General features: G+C 51.7%; 1 protein-coding gene across 1 annotated transcript in view; it reads left to right on the top strand.

Annotated features, from left to right (window-relative positions):
- The first annotated feature begins 214 nt into the window (after window positions 1-214).
- LOC124476378 (kielin cysteine rich BMP regulator) overlaps window positions 215-17,121 on the top strand; it is a 21,830-nt gene continuing 4,923 nt past the window's right edge. The window contains exons 1-30 of the mRNA XM_047033498.1: window positions 215-1,091; window positions 1,476-2,008; window positions 2,413-2,485; window positions 3,584-3,825; window positions 3,928-4,096; window positions 4,310-4,443; window positions 6,049-6,820; window positions 6,937-7,256; window positions 7,360-8,552; window positions 8,674-8,864; window positions 10,713-10,786; window positions 10,952-11,045; window positions 11,159-11,241; window positions 11,371-11,464; window positions 11,538-11,617; window positions 12,119-12,204; window positions 12,306-12,396; window positions 12,728-12,827; window positions 13,182-13,267; window positions 13,357-13,450; window positions 13,614-13,763; window positions 13,940-14,046; window positions 14,187-14,280; window positions 14,372-14,545; window positions 14,921-15,003; window positions 15,135-15,228; window positions 15,397-15,579; window positions 15,743-15,913; window positions 16,037-16,210; window positions 16,557-16,724. Coding sequence (XP_046889454.1) covers window positions 983-1,091; window positions 1,476-2,008; window positions 2,413-2,485; window positions 3,584-3,825; window positions 3,928-4,096; window positions 4,310-4,443; window positions 6,049-6,820; window positions 6,937-7,256; window positions 7,360-8,552; window positions 8,674-8,864; window positions 10,713-10,786; window positions 10,952-11,045; window positions 11,159-11,241; window positions 11,371-11,464; window positions 11,538-11,617; window positions 12,119-12,204; window positions 12,306-12,396; window positions 12,728-12,827; window positions 13,182-13,267; window positions 13,357-13,450; window positions 13,614-13,763; window positions 13,940-14,046; window positions 14,187-14,280; window positions 14,372-14,545; window positions 14,921-15,003; window positions 15,135-15,228; window positions 15,397-15,579; window positions 15,743-15,913; window positions 16,037-16,210; window positions 16,557-16,724 — 6,016 coding nt within the window. The 5' untranslated portion in view covers window positions 215-982. The remainder of the gene's footprint in view (window positions 1,092-1,475; window positions 2,009-2,412; window positions 2,486-3,583; window positions 3,826-3,927; window positions 4,097-4,309; window positions 4,444-6,048; window positions 6,821-6,936; window positions 7,257-7,359; window positions 8,553-8,673; window positions 8,865-10,712; window positions 10,787-10,951; window positions 11,046-11,158; window positions 11,242-11,370; window positions 11,465-11,537; window positions 11,618-12,118; window positions 12,205-12,305; window positions 12,397-12,727; window positions 12,828-13,181; window positions 13,268-13,356; window positions 13,451-13,613; window positions 13,764-13,939; window positions 14,047-14,186; window positions 14,281-14,371; window positions 14,546-14,920; window positions 15,004-15,134; window positions 15,229-15,396; window positions 15,580-15,742; window positions 15,914-16,036; window positions 16,211-16,556; window positions 16,725-17,121) is intronic.

The following is a 17,121-nucleotide window of genomic DNA, read 5'->3' as shown; positions in this document are numbered from 1 at the left end:
AACCCGCCTGACTCCAGGATATGTGACTGTGTTTGTGTTCATTGGGGGTGTAGATTCTTGGAAGAACATCTCATCCTATGGGTCCATTCCCCTCTAAACTATTGTTCAGGAATGGATGAGGGGGGCTGGGGGCAGGGGCAAGGGAAGGCTGGGTCAAACACTTAAAGACCTAGGCCTACAATGCAGGCTATAAAAGGGGGCACTTTTTATGTATGAAGCATGACAACATGAAACACCAATTCATTATTAGCCCTGCTTTCACTATCTCTTTCTCTCTCACACACACACACACACACACATTTCTAGGGGCTGGCTCCCCTCCAGTCCAGAACTCCAAACCAGGTTTTAGCTGATTACCAAAAGAGGGTCTTCAGGAATCAACAAGTCCACAGGAGGAAAGTTTTTTTCAACCCAAAAAGAGAGAAAACAACGGAAGAAAAGAAAGGAGAGGAGTTGTCTGGGGAGTGGCAAGGGGCGTAAGTGGGTGGCTAACACCGAACAGACCACCAGAGACCCGAGTGATGTTAATGCGAGCCAAGCTGGAGCAAAGACAGATCAGAACACCAACTGCAGTTTTGCCTTTTACGGTCCAGAAATCGCGCTGTTCATCCTTTTAAGAATGATGAAGATGCAAATCATCGAGTGTATCTAACGCACTATCCAGGACCTGCCTCTCCTTTGCGCTGTCTTTGTGTGGAAGTGAGAGTGAGCATGCCCCCGGGGGAATGTGTGGCGCTCCCTCCGTGACCCTGCGCGCGTCCAGATGTTTAGCCTTTTACTGACGGCCTCTGACAGAATAATAGCGGCAACCGAGTGGAGGGCAGCTGTAACCGTGTTCCACACCGAGGATAGACTTTCTGTCGAAGGAAACGATGTCAAGTTAATCATAGCAAACGCTTTGTCACACTTTAGGTAATCAAGGTAATATAGATTTGGATTACTTTTATGACAGAGTTGTAAGCAGTCTAATTGCTGCCCGGGAATGGATTATATGTGGTTGAAGACCGTCCTATGCCTGGAGATAAGTGTGTGTGTTCTGTGGAGTGTTTCAGCGTCCCTACAGACCCATTCCAGCCGGAACCACGAGAATGGTAGGCTAAGCGACCAAGGCTGAAATTGTACAAAATAAGTAATTTATTGCTGAATATCGGATTTATTTAAGCAATACATTGTTGTGACAGTAGTACGAATAGTTAGAGTACTCAAATGTTCTGTTCCGGCCCAGTGAGGCAGTCATGTGTGAAGGAATGGAGAATCCTCCTGCCTTTGTTTCTCACACTCACACACTCTCATTCTGACCCAGAAACAAGGTTATCATCAGACATGGTCAGGACAAATTCATTTTGTGCATGTGTGTATGCGTGATCAATTTCATACACTTACAGCTATGTTTGTTCAGGCTGTCATTATTTTTCAGTTCAATTCAATATTTTTACACGGCTTCATTCTGACAGACTCTTTCATTTGTCCCTCAGTGATGGACCTCCTGGCTGCTCTTAACATGTCCCATCCTATCAAGGGAGTATCTAAGACCGAGGGAATGGAACCTGGAACTGTCGCTTTTAAATTCCGCATGCGTGCCCCCCACCTGACTCTCCCTCACCAATACTCCCAATCTCTGGCTTCCACACTACAAAGCAGCATGGGGGTGTACCTAGTGGGGCGTCAGACGGAAAACTCCTCTGCCACCCTGCTCTCCTTCTCCTCCTCCTCTTCCTCCCTCCTCTTACAGCTCTCGTCGTCCACCCGCTCAAACTTCCTGCGTCTGGACTGCCATGGCTGCCCGGGGCTCACCAGCGTGTTGTTCCCAGGAGGGAGCCCCTTCTTTGGGGGAGGCTGGGTGCGGGTGGCCCTGGTGCTGGAGCCCGAGCGCCTGGCTCTGTTTGTAGACTGTAGAGAAGCGGTGGTTTTGTGGAGGAGAGGAGGAGAGAGGATCAAGCTGGATCTACCCTCAGATCTGGTCGTCACACTAGCCAGCACACAAGGGGACAGCCACAGCAGGTTTACTGTGAGTACTGTCACACACACACACACACACACACACACACACACACACATACACAAACTCACACACTCACATGCACACACAAGCAGTTTATTTTCCACCTTTCTCCACCCACCCCCCTACTCACACAACCAAGTTGAAGTGGTTAAACTCATTCCTAAGTTTAAAAACTACCTGTCCTTGCTTTTGATAGCTCTGCTGAAAAGAGAGGGGGTCGTATGTTTTAGTCTTGGAACACAAGATATGGAAACTTTAGTGACAACTTATGCAGTAATAACACATATCTCTTAAACCTCTTCTCTCCGCCCTATCTCCCTCCATCTCTCCACCCCTCCATCTCTCCACCCCTCCATCTCTCCACCTGTCTCTCCCCACCCTCGGCCTTTACCCTTCCTCTATCTCTCCAGGGATATTTGCAGACGGCTGAGATCTCCACCAGGCCCTATCAGAAGCGTCCGTGGACCTGTGACAATGTAACAGGTACAAGAATCTGTCCGATTAAATAGAGCAGTATGAATCTGGTGCTGTGCGCTGGGACCGAGCAACATCAATCTGCATCCTGGACGTAATGGTACACTTCCATAGTCATTCTTGGCCCAAGTTCAAAATGTACATACGGAAAGACAGCCCGAGCCACAATATTGTCATAGCAGCTCCCCTGTGCCTGTAGATGCATAGTGTAGATGGACGTTAGGGCATGTATTTTATCCTTCTTACAGTGTATAAAAGTAACTTGGCCTTCAGTTAGACACTTATAAAGGTCTCTTGGGCAGTTATGGTTCATGGGTTTGTGTATGTGTAGGAAAGGTAAAAAAAAATATGCTGATAGGGTTTCCATCTGGATTTGTGTCAAGGCCTAGCCCTTTAGATGAGAGAACCACTTGCCCCCTCTTCAAGTCTCCTCTCCACGTTTATAAACTGGCCCCCACTCGCATTTCCTCTCTTGAAACGTACCCTCTAGTCTTTCCTGACCTTCCGACTTTTTGTTTTGAATGTACACATCTCTGCAGTATTACATTGATGATTTGATCCTAAGTTAGCTGTTCGACCAAGATGGCTGGCTGCTAATGCAGTGTGGTGTGCTAATGCAGACTCTGGACATGTCTGGTGATGAATGAGAAGTCCAAGCAGTAAAAGCAAATAATTAAAGGGGCTTAGAAAACAGATGGGTATGGGTCACATACTCTGATCTTGCTCAACTCTGACCTCAGAGCGAGACCACATGGAACGAAGAGACACCAGTGTGTATATGTAGTTGTGTGTGTGTGTGTTACACCCCAAGCATTGGGGTTCAGTGTAAGTGATATATTTGCTCCCTAAGGGAATCCCCTTGTATTTATTTGTTTATTTATTTGATCTAAAGTCTACTTTAGCCTTTTCCTCCCAGGATGTTCGCATGGATGTGAATGTTTTTATTAGATGCTGTGATTGCTGGTCTGGAGTTGAAAGACCCCCTAGTTCTCCAAATTCCCCTTTTACGTCTCTCTTTTCCTGTCTCTCTCTCTCTCTCTCTCTCTCTCTCTCTCTCTCTCTCTCTCTCTCTCTCTGTCTCTCTGCCTCTGTGCACCCCTCCCTCAGACAGTTGGAGTGAGAGGGGGCGAGGCCCCCAACAGGAGGTTGTCGAGGGCCAATCCCAGCTCCATCCCCTGGAGGCCAAGGAGCCCCAGGGTGACCAGCCCCAGAGAGGTGTGGTCCTGGGGCCTCCTGCACCCCCTCAAGTGGGGCTGCCTAGCCCCCAGGCCGTGGGCGAGGAGAGGCTGAAGGGGCTGGAGGAGAGGCTGGAGGGGCTGACTCGAATGCTGGATATGGTCAAGGCCCAGGTAGAAGAACGGCTAACTCATCTGATCTCATTTCACAGCTTCAATGCTTCACACACTGTTTTGCATGCCTAGCAGGTATTCGAACGTCCTCTTTGTGTGTAGAATGTTTACCTGGAGGCGCGCGTGCAGTACCTGGAGGGCTGTGAGTGTGCGAGACGGCGGTGTGTGTGGGAGGGGCGTGAGCTGGAGGAGGGGCAGCGTTGGGAGACCCACCTGAACACTGTGTGTACCTGCACATCAGGACAGGTCATCTGTGAGGCTACCACCCAGGGTGAGTGCAGCTACGGTCATAACCCACCAACACGCACACACACACACGCACACACACACACACACACACGCACACACACTCGTTCCCTAAATCACCCGACACCAAATGCAGTCATCCTATACATGCAGCCAACTTGTTTTTCAACCATCTCTTCTGAGCCTTGCTGCCTGATTGTTATTGACGTGGAGGCCGGTTGTCATGGTGACCCAACAGCCCCTCCCCTAGACGCTTGTACGTCCTCGCCCTGCCGCAACGGTGGGACGTGTCTGACCAATGAAACCACAGGGTTCCACTGTTCCTGCCCCGGGCACACCACAGGACCTGTTTGTGATAGGCTGCTGAGACAGGTAGTTTGCTAACTTGAAAGCACCAGTCTTAACTAAACTAGACTAAACTAGAACATTCTAGACTAACACGCTAGTGTGTCACAACACGTTTTACCTAGACTAGACTGTTAACCTAAACTACTACATTTTCCCCAATAGGCTGTGAAGGGTGTTAATCAAATATTTGCAGTCTGTCTCTGCAGAATTGTATGCGTAGTATCTTTCTTTGTGTGGTCGAGTTGTGTCCGTTTATCCAGGAACTTCTGAAAACTGTGACTAACAACTAGTCTGGTCATGACTAAACAGTATGATTTATTTGGCAGGTCACAAGTGCCTTTGACAGGCTTGAGGTGGGTGCAGAAAAAGAGAGGTTTGGATCAGTTGTCTGTAGAGCTGCTTTAGAGTAGTGGTGTGTGTGTATTAGCTGCTAGCTGAGTTGGTTGTGTACAGTATAGTACAGATGGTCCGTCCTAGGGCAGTGCTCTTAGACGTGTTTGTAGTGCTATAGAACATAGTGCTGCACAGTGTGGCTAGTATTGTATTGCATTTTAACCTGATTGTCTTGGTAGCCAGCATCATTGTTGTGCCTTCGTGAACAGTCAGTTCTGGTGTGTTGTGTCTGTGTTAAACAGTCAGTTTGGGTGTGTTGTGTCTGTGTGAACAGTCAGTCCTGGTGTGTTGTGTCTGTGTGAACAGTCAGTTCGGGTGTGTTGTGTCTATGTGAACAGTCAGTTCTGGTGTGTTGTGTCTGTGTGAACAGTCAGTCCTGGTGTGTTGTGTCTGTGTGAACAGTCAGTTTGGGTGTGTTGTGTCTGTGTAAACAGTCAGTTCGGGTGTGTTGTGTCTGTGTGAACAGTCAGTTCGGGTGTGTTGTGTCTATGTGAACAGTCAGTTCTGGTGTGTTGTGTCTGTGTGAACAGTCAGTCCTGGTGTGTTGTGTCTGTGTGAACAGTCAGTTTGGGTGTGTTGTGTCTGTGTGAACAGTCAGTCCTGGTATGTTGTGTCTGTGTGAACAGTCAGTTCGGGTGTGTTGTGTCTGTGTGAACAGTCAGTCCTGGTATGTTGTGTCTGTGTGAACAGTCAGTTCGGGTGTGTTGTGTCTGTGTGAACAGTCAGTTATGGTGTGTTGTGTCTGTGTGAACAGTCAGTCCTGGTGTGTTGTGTCTGTGTGAACAGTCAGTTCACGTGTGTTGTGTCTGTGTGAACAGTCAGTTCGGCTGTGTTGTGTCTGTGTGAACAGTCAGTTCTGGTGTGTTGTGTCTGTGTGAACGGTCAGTCCTGCTGTGTTGTGTCTGTGTGAACAGTCAGTTCGGGTGTGTTGTGTCTATGTGAACAGTCAGTTCTGGTGTGTTGTGTCTGTGTGAACAGTCAGTCCTGGTGTGTTGTGTCTGTGTGAACAGTCAGTTCGGGTGTGTTGTGTCTGTGTGAACAGTCAGTCCTGGTATGTTGTGTCTGTGTGAACAGTCAGTCCTGGTGTGTTGTGTCTGTGTGAACAGTCAGTTTGGGTGTGTTGTGTCTGTGTGAACAGTCAGTTCTGGTGTAGCATTGTAGGAAGATGACGAGGGGTAAGAGGGCGTGTGTGTGTCCAATACCCCCCCCCCCTCCCCACTCCCTCGCTGTGTCTAGGCTTGTTGGCAGCCCAGACCGCAGGGCAGCTGTGAGGGTCACAGGTCACCGCGGCAACGCTGGTCCTTCAACCCCACCTCTGGCCTTTGTGAGGACTTCCAATACTGCACAGGAAACACCACCAACAACTTTCTGTCTCTCAGTGCCTGCCAAGAGCAGTGCCTGATGGGAGCCTGCTGCTTCCGCCAGCCCAAACCTGGCAACCCTATCAGCTACAATGAACAGGACTATGATCGCCATGGATACAACGTGTCCAACCTAGATGGCACTTTCAAGGAGTATGGCTCCGAATCCCATGGTCAAGAAGAAGACAGTTTCCATGGCAACACAGACTTGAACTTGACTTGGCTGGACCCTCAGAGAAAGAGAGACAGGAAGAGAAAGAAGGGTAGAAGAAGAGAGAGGCGCCTTGCCGGCATGGATTGCATAGAGACAGATGACGGCTTCTCCTACACTTGCGAGCACCTACCTCTGTTCAAGTGTCAGGCTCGGCTACGAGCCCTCCAGGGAGAGAGGGAGCCTGTGAGTTTCTCCCCTGGCAAGGAGTGCTCGGAGGCGGGCTGCGACGAGGGCTGCGGCTGCCTCTCTCAAGGCCGAGCTCGGAGGTACGGAGAAACCTTCAGGCAAGGCTGCGAGGAGTGCGTGTGCACCCAGGGCGGGAAGGTGGAGTGCACCTGCACGCAGGCGACGCAGAGGAAAGAGATTCGCGACCTGACGCTAAGAGACAGGAAGCGCTATCAGAGGGCCGTCAGGATGCTCTGCTCCAGGCCAGGTATCCCTGTCACCTGACCTCACCTGCCTTTCAGATCTGCACACATTGCATTTTTTGTGTGTGTCTGTGTTTACCAGTTGTATTTATGTACTGTGTGTGTGTGTACGTGTGTGTAGGTGTGTGGGAGGGCTATGCCCAGATGAGAGCCGAGTTTGCCCCCCAGGCTGGAAACCACGCCTACTTCCTCCCCTGGCACCGCTACTTCCTCCGTCTGGTGGAACGTGAGCTCCAGTCCTTGTCGTCATGCCAACTGGCTGTTCCCTACTTTGAGTGGACGGTCGACTCAGGCTCCCTGCTGTCTTCTGCTGCATGGCAGGCTGGTCTCTTTGGAGGGGACGGGGCCCCTGGCTCCGACTGCGTCCCCCACCACCCCTTCCAAGGCAGGGCCTCGCGCTCCCGCTGGTCCCCCTGTCTCCGACGGAGCTTCAACACCTCGGTCTCCCGCTTCTATTCTAACCTCATGTCCTGGTAGAGCAAGTAGCCTGTGGTGACAGTTCCCGTGCGTGACATTGCTCGTTGCTCTGTGTTGGTCCTGTCAGGTGTGGCTGCCAGACGCGATAACCCTCCAGAAGCTGGTGAATCAGGGAGACTTCCAGCTCTTCTCCCAGACCCTGCAGACCTTCTCTGGCCTCTTCAGACTCTGGCTGGGGGGCCACATGGCCTCCCCCCTGGCTGCCTACGACCCCCTCTACCTCTCACACGCTGCCTTCCTGGACAAGCTGTGGACACAGTGGCAGGAGAGGCATGGGCATAGGCATGGGCATGTTTTGGAGAGGGGGAAGGCTCATTTGCGTGGCCAGTACTCTGCCCGCCGGGGAAATGTCCGTATGAAACCATTTGGCGTTTCCCCTAACGACGTGATGTCATCAAAGGAACAGCTGTGCGTGGTGTATGTACCCATAACCCTCGGCGCTCCCTGTAATGTGACCGCCTCACAGAGACAACCCCAGCAAGGCCACAACACAGACGCCAGGCCGCACAACGATAACAAACCGCCGTCTAATTTCAACCATGTCGGTTTGGACCATCATGGGTTCGACCACGGTGGCTATGACGTCAGTGGTTTTGACAGCAGTGGCTGGGACCGCCAAGGTTATGACCAGGATGGTTTTGACCACGACCATATTGACAGAGAAGGATATGACGTTTCCGGGTACAACCGCTACGGGTTCAACCGCTCCAACCTCACGTGGTTTGGGATGAGGTGGGACGGCACGTTTATGACCAAGAGGGACAGAGAGGATGGAGAGGGAGAAAAGGACGAGGAGAAAGAAGGCGATAGAGAGGAGAGAAGAGAAGAACAGAGAGCCAAGGTCATGTCAGAGCTCTTCGCGGATGGCGGCTACAGCACTTACGCTTTTGACCCTTTTGGTTTGGACCGTGGCGGTTTCGATGCGTTTGGGTTTCGACCAGACGGTTACGACAAAGACCACTGCAACTGGTTCTTTAATGGACCACACTATCTACGCTTCTACTTCCATACCATGCAACAGTTGAGCTCGACCAATCCCCACTCTCTTAACCACATCACACGTACCTGCCCCCCTATCACCTCCCTTCCCGGGCACTGGCTCAGTCAGGATTGGATGGCTCTAGACCCTAAGCAAGGCTATGCTCTCATTGGTCAGCCACAGAGGGAGTGGGTAGAAGCGAAACCTCCTAAAGGCAATCCATCCATGGTGACATCACCAAGGCCAGTGGATGTCTGGCTGCCTATCACCCCTGACCGCAGGTAACCATTTAGGTTAGCTAGAGGGGAAATCCTCTTAGTTTCCAATACGTCGTAAGCCAGACAACTTTGACAGTTTGTGCGTTGTGACATAATTTCCTGTTTGTTGGACCGCTGTGTCTAGGTTTTGTTTTGAGCTGCACTGGTTTTCCGGCTGTCCTCTTGGCTCCGCCCCGGTGACCTGTCCTGAACTTTGCCGAGAGGCCCGTTGCCGTGGTTACCGCGAGGCGGAATGCCGTGTGCGTAGCTGCGGTTCCTGCTTCATAGAGTGGTTGGATCCAATCAGCGGCAGCCATGTCATATGTCAGGACTGGTGACCATTGGCTGCATTCGCGCTGTCACTCAAGAAGTGTGACCAGTGTGGACGAAAAGACACCAATGTCAAACCAGGTTGATATTTCACGGACACTCTGAAGATATCAAATGGTGAATGAATCAGTGAGGCTGAAGGAAATGATGGATTGGTTGGTTTCCATGGTGACTTTGTGGTCTACTGGTCAAGGTCAAGGTCTTCCTCTGGTTCATCTCTACCTCAGGGACAAAGAGAAGTTACCATGCAGCGGTGGTGGTTACCCTGGATTTCACATGATCATGTACACAGCCTTGGCTTGCACAATGAAGTGCTTTAGACTCATGGAATAAAGAAATACAGAATCAGGGTTTCCACTACAACATGGATCAATTTTATGTGGGCAGAGTTTTGTAGGTAACTCTAAAGGGAGTGACAATCCAATCCAAAGATTGACACATAGTTGTTGCCTAATGCATTCTGTGTAATTAAACTCACGTAATGGATTGATTCACACACACGCACACAGACACACATATGGCATACAGAAATACACTCCGACACACACACGCACACACACATGCAGATACACAGTCCCAGAGTACTGTCAGCACAACGGGACTCTTCAATCATGTGTACGCTATGGAAACTATTGTGTAGGAAAGTAAACAAACACATCCGTCTTTTCTTTCTCCTTTCAGTCTGGAACGTCCTACTATGTGCTGTCTAGCCTCTCTGTCTCCTCTCTCTCTCTCTCTCTCTCTCTCTCTCTCTCTCTCTCTCTCTCTCTCTCTCTCTCTCTCTCTCTCTCTCTCTCTCTCTCCCCCCTGTCCCTGCCTCTCATCCCTCTCTCGTAATTGTTTCTGCATGTGTTTGTTACACTACACCAATGGCACCCTGCCGACACACTCACTCACACACCCACCCACGCACAAACGCACACCACGCACACACACGCACACACACACACACACACAGACTTTGATGTGTTGCATGCTCGGTTGACTAGAGGAAATGCCTGTTAGATGCTGGCACAGTGGGCAGCCCCGCTAGCTTCTCTGTGATGATTCACTGACACACACACACACACACATCTCCCAGTCTGTGTCTTCATTAAAGAGATTGCTCACTGAACTGTCTGATGTTGAGCTTGTCTGGTCTAGTCTTTACAGGAGGAAGAGTTCACGATGAGACCACAGAAACATAATGAGCCCCATACAGTGAGACCTCAAATACTCTCTGCCATACAGAGACCGCGTCTCTCTCTCTGTGTCTCTCCAAATCTCTCTCTCAATCATGTTTTAATGGAGTTACAGGGTTAGTCTCTCTTGCGGAGGACTGCAGACCTCTCGGTTTACGGTCACAGTCCATGAAAGAAAATTGTGTGTGCGTGTGTGTCTGTGTGTGTGAGAGACAGGGTGTTACCCGAGGAGCATGTTGTTCTGTCATTATTGGCAGGAGAGCTCAGCCAGATGTTCCCCTAGTAACCCAGAGAGAGACCTAGAGAGAGAGGGGAAAGAGAGACAGAGAGAGAGAAATGGGAAAAGAGGAATCAGGAGTCAACAGCTGGGAACTTTCAAAGGCACCTCCACAATACTTTAGTTGTTGGATGTGTTAACATACACTGTAACAGCACCAGCTGTGAGAACTTACATACTGTACATGCTGCATTATAACAAAGCTGGATTGGTTTAACTCCCCACCTTGCGCTATCAAGCACTTACAAGTGCTTTTCACTGGTGTAGCTGGCCTTAGGCAATGAAGGTGAAACCTCACACAGGATAAGGGAGGAAGTGATAATTGACCAGCACACTGAGATACGTACATACATATACATACTGTAGACACCTCCGTAATGTACTGTCTTTCTCAAGGTTGTCATGTGGACGGCCAGCCCCATAATACCTCCTTCAACACCATCGACGGTTGTCAGACCTGCGACTGCAACGTGAGGTTACGTGCATGCACACGATCCTCAAACACTCACTGTCTAAAGTGCCACCCTCAAGTTGTTCTGGTTCCCCTTTCTATCTACCTTTCACTCTCACTCTCTTTCTTTCTCACTCTCCCTTTCTATCTTTCTCTCCCTTTCTTTCTCTTTTTCTCCCAACAGGGTGGTAATAAGCGGTGCTCCACCCCGCCCTGCCCCTCGCTCGACTGCGGGGAACAGGAGACGCCCCCTGGAGAGTGCTGCCCTCGCTGCAGGGGTTAGTACCCCATGTGCACCACCCACACACCCGCCCGAGGCTGGCAATTCCGCTTTTACAAAGAGGACTTGCCGTGACTGACTGACTGCCATGCATGTCGTGTCCTCGTGTAGGATGTGTCCATACCGGCATCAGGTACGACCACGGGGCCAGGTGGAGACCGGTGGAGAGCCTGTGCAGTGTCTGTGACTGCGAGGTGAGTCTCTCTCCTGTGTGGGTCTCCCTCTCTGTCACCCGACACCTCGAAGGTTGACTGGTGTCTTCGCTGGGTTTTTTCTCCTTCCCCTGACCCTTGACCTCTGTTTCCCTGCTCTTCTTGGGGCAGGAGGGTCGTGTTCGGTGTGAAAAGGAGCAGTGTCGCCCCACCTGTAAGAACCCCGCCTCCCCGCCCCCCGACTCCTGTTGTCCTGTCTGCCATGGTAAGTGTGTGCGTGTGCGGGCGTGTTTGTGCAAGTGTGTATATGCCAAGTGTTGTGTTTGTGTGTGCTTCAGGCTGTGGGCTGAATGGCCATGACTTCCCCAATGGAGCAGTGATCCCAACAGGAGACCGCTGTCAGGAGTGTGTGTGTGTGGTATGTCATTCTTTATACTGGATGTTCGTCGTGTGTGTGTACATGTGCAGGGCTGGCAAACTTTTTCAAAAACCTTGGCGTGAGATTTGGTGCGAGGGGCGAGTTTCTCGAACTTCACCACCCCCCCCCCGAGGCGAGCTTTCGCTAGCTTCAATCCCCCCCCCCCCCCCCCCCCCTTCAATGTAATTCGCCGTGGAGTGGGGGGAGAGACGAGACGAGTTTAAACGGCTGTTTGCGCGTCAATGTTGCTTCACTCCGTTAACCTGCGGGTCGTCCGTTACGGTTTACAACGTTAGATTGGCTACTTGTTTGGCGTTGCCTTTTCGGCGTGAGATATACAAGGTGTGGCGTGAGAGCGTGAGAAATGGTTGAAATGCGCGTGTCACACGCCGAAACCGTGAGAGTTGGCAGCTCTGCATGTTTGTGTTTTCCTGCATGTATATACATAGAAGGACATGCGTGTCTCAAACTCTAACTTGCGTTTTTCTCTGGCCATCCCAGAATGGAGATGTGGTGTGTTCCCCGCTCCACTGCCCCACCCCTGCTTGTCAAAACCCTGTGCATCGCCCCGGAGACTGTTGCCCACGGTAACCGACCGGTTGCGGTCGCAACCAGTGACACCCTGAGCAGCACAGCTTTGGCTGTTGGTGAGGGTTGCCTCCAGTCTGACTTCAGTCTCTCTCTGCAGGTGTGAGCCGTGTGACTTTGACTCTCAGGTGTTCCTGGATGGACAAACCTTCCCCTCCAGGACAGATCCATGCCTACGCTGCCAGTGTTTAGTAAGCGACGAGTGTGTGTGTGTGTGGGTGTGTGTGCATGTGTGTGTCTGCGTGTGTGTGTGTGTCTGCGTGTGTGTGTGTTTGCATGTGAGTGTGTGTGTCTGCGTGTGTGTGTGTGTGTGTGTGCGTGTGTCTGCATGTGTGTGTGTGTACGTGTGTGTGTTTGCATGTGTGTGTGTCTGCATGTGTGTGTGTGTGCATGTGTGTGTGTGTTTGCCTGTGTGTGTGGGTGTGTCTGCATGTGTGTGTGTGCGTGTTTACATGTCTGTAAGATTGTTTTACGGCCAAAAAGTCTAAGCTCGCAGGTCATAATGTTCCTTACGCCTGGTAGGCCGGCCTGGTGTCGTGTGAGAGGGTGGACGCCTCGTGTCCCCCTCTGTCCTGCAGCCACCCAGCCAAGACCAGCGGACAATGCTGCCCCACCTGTGACAGTCAGTGCGCTTATGTGTCTCATAGTGCACTACAGCTGTATTCCAACATCCACGTGTGACTGGTCAAAGTGGGGCACAGACGCCAATGTCAGCCTTTCATTCTTTCTCTCTCCTTTCTCATGTCATCCAAGTCTGTGACGATGTCGAGTTGAATTCAAATCGAAAAACGTGTATTTGCGTAGCCCTTTTTTTTTTTACAAGCAGTGTCACAAAGGGCCTTACATACACCCATACAACTGCACCCAAGCCAAGCCTAACCCCATAAGGACAAACTCCCAGGATGATGTCCTAAATGATCTCAGCTCATTTCCTCATTTCGTGTCACTTATGGAGGACCGATGGTTGTGTTTGCAGGGTGTGAATATGAGAGGAGGCTGTTTGATAACGGGCAGGTGTTCGTCCCAGCGGGCAGCGGGCCTTGTCTTCAGTGCAGGTGCAAGGTGAGTGCGGAACGCGCCCGCGCCCAAACGCACACCCGCCCACGGACGCACTGTGACCTGCATGCACATCTGGGGCGTGTGTTCCTCAGGATGGCTACGTGAGGTGTCACGAGGAGAGGTGTCCGCCAGCGCTGTGCTCCAACCCTGTCAGAGACCCTCAGCGCTGCTGCCCCATCTGCAAAGGTTCTCACACACACACACACACCAGCACTAACGCACGCAAGCTCACACGCTCACACACGGACACGCGCGCGCGCACACACAAACTGGCACTCACACAGCATATACAAAAAAGGACATGTTTTCGAGTTCTCCCGTCACGGTCGAGGCCCCTGTTTCCTGGTAGTGTGTGTGTCGGAGGGGGTGGAGTATGAAGAGGACTCCCACTGGCAGCCAGATGGCCCCTGCTCCACCTGCTCCTGTCAGGACGGCGAGGCGGTGTGCACGCACACGCAGTGTCCCCCGCTCGCCTGCCTACACCCCACCAGGAGCAAAGGTACGTGGGTGTGCGTGTCACTGTGTGGGCGTGGGCGCGGGGGAGAGCGAGGGTGTCTGTGCGTGAGAGAGACTTGAGCGTGTGTGTGTGTGTGAGAAGGAGAGACTGTGAGCGTGCGCGAGAGTGAGAGACGGAGCGCGTGCGTGTGACTCCTTCCCCCTTCTCTCCTTCGCTAGGCTCCTGTTGCGCTGTGTGCGAGAGCTGCTCGTTCAACCAGCGCATCTATCGAAACGGACAGAGCTTCTCCAACCCTGACAGACCCTGTCAGACCTGCAGCTGTGTGGTGAGAACAGATCTCAAACCACCTCCTCGTCCTATCGTAGGAAGTGAGGGAGCTGCTGCTCTGCTGATCGACGCCATCCAGTTATCAGATCTGCAGAAAGTGATTAAAGGAACTCCATGTGCTCTCTGCTGCCCCCTCAGGATGGTACAGTGAAGTGTGACAGATCACCTTGCCCACCGATGAACTGTTCGAACCCAAACACTCCTCACGGAGAGTGTTGCCCTAAATGCCCGGGTAACCTGCCCTGCAAACCCAACTACATACACACACACTCACACACAAACAGAATGATACTGTGTCTCAACGTATTGGATGTGTTTTCCAGACTGTTCCTTTGAGAATCGCGTGTTTGTGGATGGTGAGGCGTTCCCCAACCCTGTAAGTGCGTGTGAGGACTGTGTGTGTGAGGAAGGGCGGGTCCAATGCCACCCCTCCCAATGCCCCCGCCCTCACTGTAACGCCCCCCTCCCTGGAACCTGCTGTCAGAACAACTGCAACGGTATGCTCTCTCTCTCTCTCTCGCTCTCTCTCTCTCGCTCTCTCTCTCTCTCTCTCTCTCGCTCTCTCTCTCTCGCCCTCTCTCTCTCTCTCTTTCACACACACACACACACACACACATGCACGTACACACACCCGCTTACACACATACATACATACATACATACATACACACATGAACACACTCGCACTCATTCCCACACACACCCGCTCGCACACGTACGTACGTACATACACACACACGCACCAACACACACATTCACACACATTCTGAAGTCCAGTCATCCAGTCATCGAACCTTTTCCTGTAGGCCATGTCACAATACTGTGGTCTGTCAGCCATGGTGTGTGTTCCAGTGATTGGTGCTCCTCTACAGGTTGTCGTTATGCGGGAAAGGAGTACCCCAATGGACAGGAGTTTCCACACCCTTCAGACAAGTGCAGGACATGCCACTGCATAGTGAGTCGACTCGCCGTGTTGGTTTACGGCCTTGCTCCACACATTTCCCAGGTTTGTTTCCAGTTTTAGTTGGTCAGTTTCTCACTGTGTGTGTGTGTGTGTGTGTGTGTGTGTGTTTGTGTGTGTTGTAGAATGGTAACGTTCAGTGTTTGATGAAGAGGTGCCCCCCACTGCAGTGCTCCAACCCTTACATGCAGCCTGGAGAGTGCTGCCCCCAGTGTCCAGGTAGGAAAGTGCAGGCAGGGACAGAGCCGTGAACGAGGGTAGGAAGCTACCACCGACTATTAGGATCCACCCCCAGCCTGGCGGGTTAGAGAAGTGTCTCAGTACCTGGATTGGAGTTCACCCCACCTATTCTTTATTTCCCCTAACACACACACACACACCTCCCAGCTCCCCCTTCAGATTGTGTTTACGAGGGTGGACCGTACAGACACACACAGCGCTTCTATGACCTCGCCGACACCTGCCGATCATGCCTGTGCACCAACGGGACTGTCCACTGCCAACGCAAGCCCTGCCCCCTGGCCACCTGCTCTCACCCAATCACACAGGAGTGCTGTCGGACATGTGATGGTAAAACGCACACGCCCACAACAGCGTCGAGAGACGACGTTCACGTCACATATTCACTGAGCAAACACTTTCAGAGCACACGATGGTATGATGTTCCACACTTGCCATGCCTGTGTGTGTGTGCCTGTGTGTGTGTGTGTGTGCCTGTGTGTGTGTGTGCCAGGCTGCCTGTACGAGGGCCAGGAACACGCCAACGGGGCGTCCTGGAGGGACGTGTCCGACCCGTGCGGAGTGTGTGTGTGTCGCGAGGGCTCCGTCCGCTGCGAGAAGAAGCCCTGTCCACAAGTCCCCTGTGCCTTCCCCGTGCAGGGCGAGTGCTGCATGGAATGTCGTGGTGAGGCTAACCCTCCCACCCCCACGCCCCCAAACCCTCACCTCTTCCCCCCAACACCCAGCTCCACCGGCCTGGCTCACCCCTAACCGTCTTTCTGGGGGTCTGTCTCTGGGTGCCTTACAGGCTGTCTGTTCCATGGTCAACTGCTTCCCGACAGTTTTGAGTTTGTCTCTGAGGAGGACCCCTGTTCTGTTTGCTCCTGCGACCGAGGGGACGTCCACTGCACTGAGCTGTACTGCTACAGCCAATGCACACACCCCTACAGGCCTGCCGGAAGCTGCTGTGGGGAGTGTAATCGTACGTACACACACACTCGCACACAGTCATAGACACGCTCGCATACACAAACACTCACTAACTCACACACACGTGCAGTCATAGACACGCTCGCATGCACACCAAAAGTCACGAACACATACACTTTATACACATACACATGCAGTCATACACACACTCTCATACATACACACGTTCCCATTCACACTCACTCACGTACGCTGGACACACACACACGCAAACACATGTGCACACTCTCACACTCTCATACACAAAGACACTCGCACAAGCTTCAGTTCCACTTTAATAATACTCGTAATAAGTGTCTCGCATTCTCAATATCTGTGGAAGTATTGTCACTTGACAGGCTGTTTCCATAACAACGTGATCCTCACCAGTGGTCAGTCCATCACTGACCCCAGTAACCCCTGCTCAGAGTGCACCTGCCAGGTAACACACACATATACACTTACATTTACACAAACACACACACACCACACAAATGATAGATCACCAGCATTGACGGGGGAGTCAGGTGGCTGAGCGGTGAGGGAGTCGGGCTAGTAATCTAAAGGTCGCCAGTTCGATTCACGGCCACACCATGACGTTGTGTCCTTGGGCAAGGCACTTCACCCTACTTGCCTCAGGGGGAATGTCCCTGTTATGTCCCTGTACTTACTGTAAGTCGCTCTGGATAAGAGCGTCTGCTAAATGTAAATGTATATCGACAAACAGTCCAAAAACTGTTTTCCAACAACCTCCAAAAATCCTGTACCCTATAACACAGACTATAAAACATCGTCTCCTACGTCCTCAAATGCATCCTTCCTGTAATGTATCCTAGAGTAGATCCTATATCCACTTCTAACATCATCCTGTAATCATGTCCATAGGCTTCTAACCCTCTATCTTCTGATTCTGATCTTGTGTGC

The sequence above is a fragment of the Hypomesus transpacificus genome, chromosome 14, assembly GCF_021917145.1.
Source record: "Hypomesus transpacificus isolate Combined female chromosome 14, fHypTra1, whole genome shotgun sequence".
NCBI classification, from domain to species: Eukaryota; Metazoa; Chordata; class Actinopteri; order Osmeriformes; family Osmeridae; genus Hypomesus; species Hypomesus transpacificus.
This window is presented reverse-complemented; position numbering and strand designations above follow the sequence as displayed.